General features: G+C 36.0%; 1 protein-coding gene across 8 annotated transcripts in view; it reads right to left on the bottom strand.

Annotated features, from left to right (window-relative positions):
* Positions 1–14,884, bottom strand: part of UBR2 (ubiquitin protein ligase E3 component n-recognin 2) — a 108,403-nt gene that overhangs the window by 67,033 nt on the left and 26,486 nt on the right. For all 8 annotated transcript variants that reach the window (XR_011563386.1, XM_070778000.1, XM_019985683.2 and 5 more), the window contains 3 exons: positions 8,579–8,657; positions 6,571–6,684; positions 602–732 (listed from right to left, as the gene is read on the bottom strand). Coding sequence is in view for 7 of the 8 variants with exons in the window: in XM_070778000.1 (XP_070634101.1) it covers positions 602–732; positions 6,571–6,684; positions 8,579–8,657 (324 nt within the window). In the remaining variant the exon portion in view is untranslated. The remainder of the gene's footprint in view (positions 1–601; positions 733–6,570; positions 6,685–8,578; positions 8,658–14,884) is intronic.

The raw sequence follows: 14,884 nt of genomic DNA, 5'->3' as shown, positions 1-14,884 counted from the left end.
TGCTCGAGGCAAGCACATTCATGCAAAAAGTAAGTCCTTAGCTGTAATACACCTATAGCAGAATCCAGCTCTCTGGCTGCAAATTTACAATCTCCTCAATAATTAAGAACAAATGGTTATTAAAAAAAAAAAAAGATGTACACCCAAAGAAGCACAAAGTATAAATAAATTTTTAAAAAATTCAGAATCAAAATGGTTAAAACTGAATTTGTGCACTTAGTCAAACCAAAAAACTCACTTCACTTAGGTCACAGTGCTCATTCCCTAATCAAATTTGACAGATGAAACAAAAAGAATTATCGAGTTAACAGCTTTAACGCAAAAAGAAGAGAAAAATGCCCGTGCTTGCAACCAGTGGTACAGCTTTGATGTGGCTAAAATATGGCTATAAATCAGCTAAAGCAACCAACAGGGAAAAACCTCTACTAATTAAATGGCTCACATATATTTTAAAACTATAAAATCAAGGTTATTATTTTGTTGAAAACTAATAATTAAAAAAGATTATGTTCAATCCTAGCTGTATTCATTTGAGGAATTAGAATCAAAATGGTTAAAACTGAGTATAAGCAAATACAAAGAATAAATGGGTTGTACTTACATCATCTCTAAATCTGGTGGCAATTCACTTTCTTTTTCCCAGGTTAGTATCTCTACCGCATATTGAAACATAATAGCAAAAATGTTATAAGTTCTTGCTATCACATCTTCTGATAAATGGACAAGGGGATCCTGAAGGAAGAAGAAAAAAGCAACCATGTTAAACGCACATTAATGCTCCTTTTTTCCATTCTGCCTTCCTCCTCAAAATACTACTGTAAAAGGCTGACTGATCCTCCAGCGTCAATTTCTCTTCAATTTGATCCTATTTGTTATACCTCAGCAAATCAAACTTCTAAAACGTTTTGTCCACAATAATCCCTATTACTAAATCTTCTGAATCAAAGTATTCCAAGGCTCTCCAATGCCTAATTGGAGAAGGAAATGGCAACCCACTCCAGTGTTCTTGCCTGGAGAATCCCAGGGACGGGGGAGCCTGGTGGGCTGCCGTCTATGGGGTCGCACAGAGTCAGACACGACTGAAGCGACTTAGCAGGAGCACCAGCAGCAGCAGCAGCCAATGCCTAATAAACCTAAAAATTTTGGAATGGCATTATGGGATCTTAAAATTTAAGCTTGTTTACAGCTTCATATCCCTCTAACCCCCAATTTCCAGGATAAACAAAGAAATGTTATCTAAGGACAGACAAGCAATATTTAGTTTTACAGGTATAAAGGAAAGCCTGATTTTGAGGATTTTAAAGGGGAGAAGTCAACAAGATCAGTACACTGCTCCTTCATGCAGTTAAGAATCACTCACTTTCAATGAGACAAGTTGTGTACGCATGTAACATGGAACTTCACACATTAGACTTAACAGTGAATAAATCACTAAATTTCAAAGCTAATGTAAAAAAGTATTACTATAAATATACACTAAGTTTATCATGGTATCTTTCAGTCAGGCTGGCAAAATGTTTTCCACAATCTTTAATCTTAATGCTTTATCTTATGCTTAGACTTAAGATAAACATGTTATTCAGCTTAATGGCTAAAAGTGTTATATTCATCTCTCAATAAGAAAATCAATATATTCCAACATGATGGAATGGGAACCAGCACATTCTTGCAAATATACATAAGGATACAGAAACATTTTTGTACATCCTCACCAAGGACCAGCTTAATGGAACTGATATAAATCAAATGGAGGAGTGTAATAAAAAGAATGAAGAAAAAAGGACAGATTCCTAAAGAAGATGGGTGCAGGGCTTAAAGAATGTAAGAAAAAGTAAAGTACGAAGGTTTTCCAAAGTCTTACAGAACTTTCTACCTATGCTTTATATGTTCCATCAAAAAAAATTTTTTTATACTGCTACCAGGTTTGCTACTATTTCTTATGGAGACTTTAGAAGTTAGCATGGTAAAATCACCTATTATAAAGAAGGTACTGGAACTGGAACCTTTTGGGGATTCATAGAAGAGTGGCTAGTAATCATAAAATGAACCTCACACAGAACTAAAATAAAAAGTAGAACCAAAACTCAGTTTTCTAGGTTATAGTATCTCACTATATAGTCATTCCATTTCTTACAATTATGTCCCATAATACAAGGCATTTTAGAGGACTGAAGAATTATGATAAACAGGATTTATAAGAATTAAATGGTGTTGGGATAGAAACAACTGCCACCTCTTGAGAATCCAAGCCAGTAGTGTTCAAACTTTGTTCTACAACATCCCAGGGCCTGGCAGAGATGTTTCTTATTTGAAATACACATCTGTTTAAACAATATGATTATCTACATTTTTAAACAGTCTCCAGATAAAGATTCTCTGACATCTCTGTATGCACATGTTAACTTCTTGAAAATGGTTACAGGTTAAGAAACATTTCTGCAGTGAAGAGATGCTAGGCTGTGCAAGTCTATTCATGTGTACAATGGGAAATCAAACGCTATTTGAAGAGACCTCTGTTCAAAGTGCTCTTATCACAGCATAAGTCAGTCAGAATGAGAAAATAAATGACTGTCTTATCCTATGTTGTATTACCTATTATGATTAATAATGCTTTTGATGACATTTATATTAGAGAATGCAAGCCTTTGTCAGTGAGTTAAAAAGGCTACCGTTATCTTGGAAGACCATGGGAATTATGGAGAACTTTAATCTTTTATGTGATACACTTCTATACCTCTATAATGTTTGAATTTTCAGAATGTCAAAAGAAAAAAAAAAGAGAATTCCCTGGTGGTCCAGTAGTTAGGACTCTGAGTTTTTACTGCTGAGGGCATGTGTTCAGTCCCTGGTTGGGGAACTAAGATCCTGCAAGCCAAGTGACACAGCCAAACAGAAAAAAAAAGAAGGGGAAAAAAGTAACCTTATAATTTAGAGTTTAACTGCTGTCTTATGCGAATAAGGTATGAGTGAGAGCTTTCTTCACACTGCCCAACTAAAACTAGAAATTAACTAGAAACAAAATAATCATGAATGCCTTTCTAACAAGTAAATAATATACATTCCAACTTATAAAAAATAAATTCATTAATAATATCAATTTTATGTTTTACTACTGGGATTTAATTAAAATTTCATTATAAAAAAATTCCACTGCCAAAAAATGTTTCCAAAAAATCAGTTAATGTACTATCAGAGTTGTCTGAAATACCTGGGTTTAAAGCCCAGCACCAACACTTACTGTGTGGGGTACTGCAGACAACTTTCTTAAAATAAGATTCAAGTTTCCACAGCTACAAAATATGGGTAACAGTAGTATTATCTTACACAGCTGTTCTAAACACTATCCCAACAGAAGTATATAATCCAATTTTTCCAACTTTTTCTTAAGATGTAGGCTGAATGTATAACAAAAATAAAATTATGTTCAATAAAAACAATTCTATGACAGACTAAAAAGCCATGTTCCAAGTATTACATAGCTTTCTTCCATTTCAAGCACAAAATACAGAAAACCGAGATAATGTATGAATTTAGTGAGTGGGGACCAGGTATGCTAAACAGAATGCTATCTTTTTAATATCTTCTAGTCTTTCCTCAGAGAAGGCAATGGCACCCAACTCCAGTACTCTTGCCTGGAAAATCCCATGGACAGAGGAGCCTGGTGGACTGCAGACCACGGGGTCGCTAAGAGTCAGACACGACTTCACTTTCACTTTTCACTTTCATGCATTGGAGAAGGAAATGGCAACCCACTCCAGTGTTCTTGCCTGGAGAATCCCAGGGACGGGGAGCCTGGTGGGCTGCAGTCCATGGGGTCGCACAGAGTCGGACATGACTGAAGCGACTTAGCAGCAGCAGCAGTCTTTCCTCAAAGACTGCATTCTCTTAACTGAATTCTTAAGTAGGAATAAAATGGCAGAGTCTGGAGTTTTTATTTTCTATCAAATTGCTGGAATATATATTCTCCAGGCAGGACCATATAATTTCACTCAAGCAGGTATCTTGCTGGCATTTTTTTTTTCCAACAGTATTAAATTTTAAAAATTTACTTATTTAATGTTTACTTCACTGGGTCTTCACTGCTGTGCACAGGCTTTGTCTAGTTGTGGTGAGTGTGGGCTTCTCATTGCAGTGGCCTTTCTTGTTGCAGAGCACGGGCTCTAGGTGCTCAGGCCTCAGTAGCTGCAGCATGCAACTACTCGGGCTCAGTGGTTGCAGTTAACGGGCTTAGTTGCTCCACAGCATGTGAAATTTTCCCAGACCAGGGACTGAACCTGTGTCTCCTGCACTGGCATGTAGATTCTTAACCACTAGACCACCTGAAGTCTCAGCATCTTCTTAAAATTTAGGAAATTAACCTGTCTTCACTACTTGATAGCTACCCCACTAACGTATGAGGATAAAGCCAACAGAGTAACTGCAAGCAGATTCATAATTTTTCTTAGAAAACTTAAAGTGAACAATCTGCTGGTATCTAGTACCTCATATTGAGCCACGATCACCTGTATCTAGTCCTAAACATTTCTATCACTTCAGAGTAAAAGCCCTTACACATTAAGCAGTTTTTCTCCATTCTTCTCTTCCCTATCCCCTGGCAACCACCAGTCTGTTCGAAACAGATTCCTCTTCTGGATATTTCATGTAAATGGAATCATACAATATATGACCCTCTGTGTCTGGCTTCTTTCATGATGTTTTGAAAGTTCATTACTTCATTTCTTTTTATAACTGAGTAATATTACACTGTATGTTTATCCATTCACACACTGAAAGACATTTTGGCTATTTCCACCTTTTGGCTATTACAAATAATGCTGCTACTAACATGTTTGTGCATGTACATATCAGAATATTTGTTTTTAATTCTCTTGCATATATACCTAGAAATGAAACAACAGGCTTATATGGCAATGTTTACCGTTTGAGGAATAGCCAAACTGTTTTCCACAGTGCTGAATCATTTTGTATTCCCACTAGCACTGTAGAATTCCAATTTCTCTATATTCTTTCCAATCTATTTACCACTTTTTTGATTATGTCCATCCTAATGGGTGTGAAGTGGTATCTCACTGTGGTTTGATTTACAATTCCCTAATGACAGAGGATGACATGGCTGGATGGCATCACTGACTCGATGGACGTGAGTCTGAGTGAACTCCAGGAGTTGGTGATGGACAGGGAGGCCTGGTGTGCTTCGATTCATGGGGTCGCAAAGAGTCGGACACGACTGAGTGACTGAACTGAACTGAACTGAATGACTAATAATCTTGAGCATGTTTTCATGTGTTTCTTGGTCATTTTTATTATATCTTCTTTGGAGAAATGTCTATTCAGGTCCTTTGCCCATTTTTAATTGTGTTGTCTTTTTGTTGCTGAGTTATAAAATATATATTCTAGATACCAGACACTTATCAGATATGATTTGTAAATATTTTCTCCCAGAATCCTTAAGTTTTATACTAGTTCTCAACTTTTTTTCAAAAATTAAAATCCCCTTTTCCAAATTTATCTTTGTTTGCCTTGCTTGTATTTTTATATACAGAATCACAATCCAATATGTAAGAGATAAAAATGGAGCTGTTCCAACTGCCAGTGGAGAAATCAGAAACCCTGATCACTTGGCATCTCTCTTTAGCAAATAATCGCAGAACACATGCACAAAGCGAATGAAACACAAACAAATATGTTTTCTATAGTACTGAATCATTTTGCACAAACTTTATCCATCCAAAACACAGTGGAACACGTTTAAAAGACACTGTCCTACACTATAAGTTCTCTGGTCATTCTGTTAAAATACTTGAGACCAGGAAGATATATGCACGAGGAAGGACTAGTAATGTCCACTTGTCCCAAATCTATATGAGATCTACTTACTAACAATGCATAAGTACTTTAAATATACCCACCTCTCTGCCATTTAAAATTAAAATCTGAAATAAGATCCTAAATCAACTATCAACTGCCACAACAGCAGAGTTTGAAATTATTTATTTAGTGGGAATCCACTGAATCATTCCAAATATCATTTAAAGTAAAACAATGAAGGATCAATGATAATTTTAGAAAGCACATTATTTACTGGAGTAAGTATAATCTGTACTGAGTTATCATCCCAATGTCTGCCCATCACATATCCAACGACACTGATTTACTGGGACACGATGAGTAGGACTGGTTGCTATGGATGACTATAGAAAAGAAAGGTATCCAGTCTACAAAGTCTTGGTCACAACACAAATAAAAATCAGGTAAGCTAACTGGTCTACAAAAATAATCCTTTTAATAAAAAATGAAGACTTAAAAAAAACTCATATATGCTTAAAATAAAACAAATGCAAAAGTCCAAATTAAATTAAATATCTAGAATTTCAAGTGTGTTCTATTAGTAACTGTATGGCATCCATAAAATGCAAAAAAGCTTTTCAAGTATACTTGGACAGTTTATTGTGAGAGGACTATTTTACTTAAATAATTCTGTATTACAACCTAATTCTAGGTCTGAAAATATTTCAAAAACATAGTTAAAATAGTATTTCCTTAGTAACAACTTTGTGAAAATGTTTTTACCTCTTCTTCCTCAGTTTCATAGGTGTTAAGTTCATGTTTCTGACAGTGAGGACCCTCTTTCCAAGCTTCAGTATCACCACAGTCACAGAAACCTCCACCTCCTGATGTTGTCATCTTGAAAAGAAATTGTAAAGTATCTGTCAATAAGTATTTACTGAGGACTATCAGCTTATAAATAGGAATATCAAGTGCTAAGGAAATAACATTGCTAAAATGTTTAATTTCTTTGGAGGATAAAATCAAAATGTCAAATCTTTCAATGTTTTAAAAACTCATTTTAAATAGGCTAGTTTAAGTGATATCAAAATAAGATACTTTATAGTGTTTAGTAAGCAACATCTATTTTTTATTTATTTTTAATTGAAGAATAATTGCTTTACAGTATTGCATTGGTTTCTACCAAACAAGGCTATATCTATTTTAAAGAGGTAAAATATGTCCACTTGCATGAGTTTCTAATTAGTAAAAATCACAAGGGTTTTCTTGCTAGGTTTTGGCTAAACTGATACACTGTTGGTATCTGTGCCACCAGGCTACAACATACTAGAACAGATTCAAGAGTTACAAAGATTCCTATAACTGCTATCTTCTACAAAAGTCTAGTAAGAGTGCTGCATGTGTATCAGAAAAGTGACCAATGAAAAGTACAGAAATCATTTATTTTTTCTTTTCTAAAACTCTCTAAATAGCATTCTTTGAAAAGGAAGAAAACTCTCGAAATACCACCTGGTATTTCCTTTTACCACTTGTGGGGGTCAAGAATTATTCCTGCTTCCTTAAAATACAGCAATGATTCAAGGAATCTGGCAAGATAAAACTTATTATTTAATAATTAGGAGATTGGAAATTCTGCTTCTGAAAACATGCTGTGAGTTTATGCATGGGTATAGGTGCAAATTTTAGAAAGAGCCTTTCATATTTTCAAGGAAAGTATTTATGTGTTACATATCACAAGATAATTAATGTAAACTCACAAATGACAGTTATTCTTAAGGGCTGCAAAGATACCAAGAAACATGAGAGGCAGGCATATGGAAAATGGTAACTTCACCCTATAGCTCTTATGTGTGCTCTGGTTACCAAAGATAGGTAGAACAGCCTAAAGGAAACTAGGATGCTCTTGCTGATTTATGAAAAAAAAAATATGAATTTAATTTTGCAGCTGTTTTAGTTGATTATTATTAATACTTGGGTAGAGTAAATAAAAACAAACAGGAGAAAAAGTCCTGAACTAATAAAGCTCTTGAACTAATAGAATGAGTGCAATATTTCTTCTCTATCATTTTACTTGAGATTAGTGTTAGAAGTTCCAGCTACTAACAGCTCCCTAAATTTTTGAATGTTCATAGCTCTGGCTTCAATTTCCAGTAGAGGAACCAGGACAGGCTTAGCAATAATCTGCCTATGTATTCTGTGGCCCTGATTTAAAAGCAAACACACTTGATTTTTGGAAAAGTATTGATTGTATTATAGCAGAAAAACAAACAAAACCTGGTTAGCCTTATGTTCTAGAGTTGGCTCTCTTCTACACTGTATAATAACAGCTGCCTCTTTAACATTAAGAAACAACAAATATTCTGTAGAAGTTCACCAACAGAATATTTCTTAAAGGTATAATCCTGTCACTTTTCCTTATTTTGCTCAGTCATTCTCCCTTCAGTCTCCCTTTCACATTTTAACTCTCATCTTTATTCTTTAATTTTTGATAACCTCCTTTATAAAGCTAGAATTAGCAAGATAATAAACATTAAAAATAAACAGCAAAGCAAACTAGCTGAAAACCAATACTGGAACATCTGTCTTGCCTTTCTTAAACCATGTATTCCATGAAATCTGGATTCATAATTTGTCTCTACACTGCCATCACATGTTTAACAGTACTTAAATAACACATTTCTTAACCACTCTCCCCAGTTTCAGTGTTAAATCTTGGAATTTTAAAAAGGAAGAAAATTTATTGAGTATAAATTTCAATACTAGGTGTGGTTATCATCTGGATATTACTAACCCTATATCGGTGGTCTCTGTGAATACTTCCCAAAAAGCACTCCATGCATAAAACACAAGTTGGATCAACTGCACAGTCTCTGTAAAGAAAAAAAAATCAGAATGTATAAAATAACTGTATATGTTACAATGTAGTATTTCAAACTAGACTCTATCTTAGAAGAGCCAGAATAGTGAAAAGCCTTGCTGTAAGAAGAAAAAAATTATTGCTCCTGAAGATCTGTCAGATCTTTGATCAATGAAGTCTGCTTAAGAAGCTGTTTCTCATATTGGATGTATATTAGGGGGTCTTAGAGGGCACATATTACCAGAATGGCAATGTCCCGTAAAGATTTGGGGAAATCGTATTTTATATGAAAACACACAGATGTATATGGAATCAATTTTACATATTATACATTCTTAAGATATAATCTCAGGGACAGGGGAGCCTGGCAGGCTGCCGTCTATGGGGTCGCACAGAGTCGGACACGACTGAAGCGACTTAGCAGCAGCAAGATATATCCTGAGATTTCAAGTAACTTTATCCAAACAGATAAATCAGACCAAGGGTCATCGAAGTGGTTTCTATGTACACTCCCCAAAGGCAAGATGCAAGAAGATAATATTAAAACATATATCTATTTAAATTTTCACTAATTTAAAAGGTAATCACATACTAAGCGTTCAATATAGAGGCTGACATGGGTCTCTATACTTGTATATCTGATGGTCGCACAACATTTATGGTTCATAAGACATCCTGATGGGAGAGTAAGATTCCACAAGGTGCATGGGGTGACAATGGTAGCCTCAGTCACTTCATTTGCTTTTATCATACTGTCAGTTAGATATACTTACATATCATACTTTAAATAAGAGAATCTCTATGATTCTATGAAATGAGATGGGAGTCATGAAAATCTTTACATTTCCCCTTATCCTGTTTCTGTATCCTCATAGGCAACCACCCTAATATCCTTGTCTTTTATTTGTGTATGTTAGTGGCTCAGTCGTGTCCAACTTTTTGCAGCCCCATGGACTGGTAGCTCGCCAGGCTCCTCTGTCCATGGAATTCTCCAGGCTAGCCATTCCCTTCTCCAGGGGATCTTCCCGACCCTGAGACTGAACCCGGGTCTCCTGCATTGCAGGCAGATTCTTTACCTGCTGACCCACCAGAGAAGCCCTTTATTTGTATATGTTCTTGCAAAATGTTTTTGAGTACATGTATTTTTTTTTATTCTTTTTAAAATAGTTGTTTTACAATATTTTATTCATTTCAGGTATATAGCAAAGTGATTCAGATACACATATACACATATATATTCCAGATTCTTTTCCATTATAGGTTATGAAAAGACACTGAATATAGCTTCCTGTGCTGTACAGTAAATATGTGTTTACTAAGTGCATGTATTTTTGATGTGTGCAAATCTTACTGTTATGTATCATTCTCTCATTCTGTTCTTTACTTTTTCAGTTCTGTAACACAATCCATTCATTCTGTATGTGTACATTTGATGTGCTGCTTCTAATCACTATAGAAGCTTCTAATACGTCATGGAGTGTTCCAAAGCATTTTTTCTCTATACTACCCCTGCACCAGATACCTGGGTTACCTCCAATGCCTTTCTACCACAAATAATCCTGCACTGAACATCCCTGTAAATGTTCTCTATAGATCTGATTGAGATTTTCTTTGGTAAATCAACTCTAGAGCAGAACTGCTGGGTCATATACATACATATATAAAGTTTTTATTCTGAGTGCCATGCTACTGTACAGAGTGGTTGCATGTTTCCCAGCAGTGTGTAAGGGTTTTTATAGCCCTGCATCTTCACTAGCATTAAGTTTTTCTCTGGTTTGCTTATATGTACAAGCCTAACAGGGGCTTCCCTGGTGACTTAGCAGTAAAGGATCCACCAGCCAGTGCAGGAGATACAGGTTCAATCCCTGGGTTGGGAAGATCCCCTGGAGAAGGAAATGGTAACCCACTCCAGTATTCTTGACTGTGAAATCCCACGGACAGAAGAACTTGGTGGGTTACAGTTCACAGGGTCACAAAAGAGTGGGACACAACTTAGCAACTATACAACAATCAGCGTAACATATATGAAATAAGTAAGTGTTAGTCGCTCAGTCGTGCCCAACTCTTTGCGACCCCATGGACTGCAGCCCACCAGGATCCTCTGTCCATGAGATTTTTCAGGCAAGGATTCTGGAGTGTGTTGCCATGCCCTCCTCCAGGGGATCTTCCCAATCCAGGGATCGAACCCAGGTCTCCTGCACTGCAGGCAGATTCTTTACTGACTGAGCTACAAGGGAAGCCCTATGAAATAATACTTTACTATTTTAATTTGTATTTTTCTAATACATTTCAGCAACTCTTCATATACTTACTGCTTTGAGGATTTCCTTTTCTATAAACTGCCTGGTTATATCCTATGCCCATTTTCCTGCTGGGATTGCTTCATCTCCCTTATTTGCAGGAGTTCCCTATATAACTTAGTCTAGTGAACATTAATCACTTGGCCATTTAGACATTGCAAATATTGTCTCCCATGTGTCACGTGTGTATTAGTTTTGCCCACAGGGTCCTTTGTTAAACAGAACTCCCTATTTGATGCAATTAAATTTACACACAAATTGGTTTGTGCTTTGAGATTTTTAGAACTTCTTTTCCCAATCCTAGGTCACAAAAATATATGCTTTTAAAGAAAATAATTTTCTTCCACGAAATCTTTTGGTATTTTTCACATTTAGGTGCTTCATCCATCTGGAATCTACATTTGCACATAACAGAGAACAGAGATAACTTTTATTTCTTCATAATGAGCTGCTTTGTCTGAAGCCATCTAGTAAACAATCTAATTTTTACCTATTGATTGTGGTGTCACCTTTAAACATATTAAGTTCCATTACTTAGGTCTATATCTAGGTTCTCTAATATGTTTGAGTGACCTATTTGTTCTTATACTAAACCACACTGTATTACTATGGCTTTTTGTAGAATATCTTAATACCTGATAGGATAAACTCCCCTTTATTCTCCTTTTTTAAAGGCTTAATCACGTTAAGTTTACAGAGTTCCTCAAAAATACTCAGCTAAAATTCTGACATAGATTACCTGGAATTTATTGATAAACTTCAGGAATAATAGCATCCTTTTAAGAGTAAATTATCTAGGTACTTTTTAGGTTTTGTTGTTTTAATGACACACATTTAAATTTTTTTTTCATGTTCTAGTTAGTTAAGGATGATGAAAAGAAACATTATCGATTTTTAATACCCTTGATAAACTTAAGCAATTTTAATAGTTTGCTGATTCTTTTTCCCCTCAAGTAAATGAGTATATAGTCTGTACACAATGACAATTTAATTTTTTTCCTTACAATATTTATATCTTTTACTTTTCTTCCCTTATACTATGGACAAGGACTTTGAGTAAAATGTTAAACAGCAGCAGTAATAGTGGGCATCTTTGTCTTGGCTTTAGATATTAAACACATCTAAAGGTTCTTATTAAGTATTACATTCACTGTCAGTTTACTTAGAAAGTGATAAACTTAGTGATATCACTCATTAAATATTATGTTCACTGTAGGTTTAGTAAGAAAGTGCTCTTCTAAAAAGAGTCAAGCATTTATCTTGCCTTTCCTATATAAACTGTGCCTCAGGGTAATCAAAGGGTTCATGAGGGATTGTATTTCTTCTTTATAGAAGACTAGCTAATAAACAAAAAAGAGATGATAAATTCGAATAGCACCATTTTGTGACCACTTAACAAAATAAAGATCCAGGCAGCAAACCATCACTGACTGCTAAAACATTAGGCAAAAAAGCTGGTAGAGGGAATTCCCTGGCAGTCTGGTCGGTAAGACTTCACGCTTTCAATGCAGAGAGCATGAGTTCAATCCCTGGTTGGGGAAATAAGATCCCACAAGCCGCATAATGCGGCAAAATAAAGAAATAAATGAAAGGCTGACGGAGACCTTTACAATGGTTGCATCTGCTAGGTACCTAAACCTACTGGTCAATCTTAAAAGCAGCCAAGCATTACGTGCCTCCTGATATGAGGAAATAAGAAGTTATGCCTCTGACTTTCCTGGGGTGGCACAGTGGATAAGAATCCACCAGCCAAGGCAGGGGACACAGGTTTGATCCCTGGTTGGGGATATTCCACACGCGGCAGAGCAACTAAGCCCGTATGTCACAACTACCGAACCCGAGCCCTGGAGCCCACACGCTGCAACCAGTCACCTTGTGTGCTGCAACTACGGAAGCCCTCTCGCTCTTGAGCCCGTGCCCTCCAACAAGAGAAGCCACCGCAACAAGAAGCCTGTGCAACACAATGAGAAGCAGCCTCTCCTCCCGCAACCAGGGAAAATCCACTCACAGTAACAAAGATCCAGCGCAGCCAAAAATAAATAATAAATAAGCAGGTGTCTGATGGGCAGGCCAGTTATGCATCAATAATTATAAAATTACTATCCACCCCCTTCCCTAATAATAGAAGTTAACCAAGCCTAACTACCTGTTTAGAAGAAAGACCAGGAAAAAAGAAAAATGTTAAGCAATATCATGTGGACACAATCAGCCAAACCCAGAATGTGGAAAATTCCATAGGACAAATGACCTGGTTTCTTAGTAACATAAATAGAAAAATGAAAAAAAGAAGTAAAGGAGCTATTATAGTTTAAAAGAAAAAAATGATTAACAGCCAAATGCAATGTGTGAATTCTGAAGCCACATTTATAAGTCAATTAAGACAAGTTCAACCCTGCTAGACAGTAGATAATATTAAGGAATTAGTGTTAATTATCTTAAGACATTAATGGTTATAGAGAAAAAAGGCATATAGTGAGTGTTGATTTTTTTAAAAAGTATGCTATTTGGAATGTTCTTCAAAATAATCTGGCAGGGCAAGAAAAAGTGTATAAGCCTGTACGTGTGCAAAGATTAAAGAGCTGCCATATACTGGTAATTACTCAAGCTCACCAATGAGTACTCTCAGGTATATTAGACCTCTCACTCTACCTTTATGCTTGAAAATATCCATAACAAAAAAACTTAGAGAAATCTAATATACAAATACTCAACATAAGTTCCCTTATATATTCTTTGCTTGCTAAGAATTAGATCACAAACAATAACTAAAATTTATAAAACACTTTTCTGATTCAAATTAGTAAAACATTTTTCTTTTCTCAACTATTAAAATGGTGAATTACATTAATAATTATTTTAAAGATGAACTATCTTTGGCTTGCTGCTGCTGCTGCTGCTAAGTCACTTCAGTTGTGTCCGACTCTGTGCGACCCCATAGACGGCAGCCCACCAGGCCCCACCGTCCCTGGGATTCTCCAGGCAAGAACACTGGAGTGGGTTGCCATTTCCTCCTCCAATGCATGAAAGTGAAAAGTGAAAGTGAAGTGGCCCAGTCGTGTTCGACTCTTAGCAACCCCATGGACTGAAGCCTACCAGGCTCCTCCATCCATGGGATTTTCTAGGCAAGAGTACTGGAGTGGGTTGCCATTGCCTTCTCCATCTTTGGATTACTGAACTAAATTCTGTTTGATCATGATGCATCACTCTTTTAGCATATTCTTGGATTCATATATTTAATAATTTAGGATCCTTTCATCTATATGAATGAGGGAAATGGCTTATACAGCTGCTTGAATTTATCAGGGCTTGAAATCAAGCTGATAAGTAGCCTCATAAAGAGGCAATTTTCACTACTTTCCCATTTTCTGTAGTAACTTGTTTAAGAAAGGAATTAACTGTTCCTTCAAAATTTGACAGAATTCACCCGTATAGTCATCCAGGTATGGGATTTTAGGGAGGGAAGATCTTTGATGACCCTTCCATGTTTCATACTATTTCACATAACATATTCAAGTTGCCTATCACTATTCTACAAATTTATCCATTTCATCTACGTTTTCAATTTTTGTGTGTGTTTTCTTTTCTTGCATTTACTTGTTCATAATTCTTGCATTTCAGAGGTTGTCACACTTTCTTGGTTCATGGCATCTTTAGTGTTTCAATAGTTTCCTTCAGGGCACCATTACACCAAATGAAACACCTAACAATTCTGTGATCAAACACTTAGACTCATTTAGCACCTCTTGGACATTGCACAATTTATCAAATTTTAGAATCAAACTGGATACTGCCACCCTCATTTCTTATTTCACAGGTATCTGCTTTTTAAAAATTAGCAACAGTGAGGACCCAGCTTTGCAAGAAATGACACCACCAAAAGGAATGCAGTGAGTGTATCAATCTTCATTCTGAATTTTATATATGTTCACCTTCTTTTTTT

The sequence above is a fragment of the Bos indicus genome, chromosome 23, assembly GCF_029378745.1.
Source record: "Bos indicus isolate NIAB-ARS_2022 breed Sahiwal x Tharparkar chromosome 23, NIAB-ARS_B.indTharparkar_mat_pri_1.0, whole genome shotgun sequence".
Classification (NCBI taxonomy): Eukaryota; Metazoa; Chordata; class Mammalia; order Artiodactyla; family Bovidae; genus Bos; species Bos indicus.
This window is presented reverse-complemented; position numbering and strand designations above follow the sequence as displayed.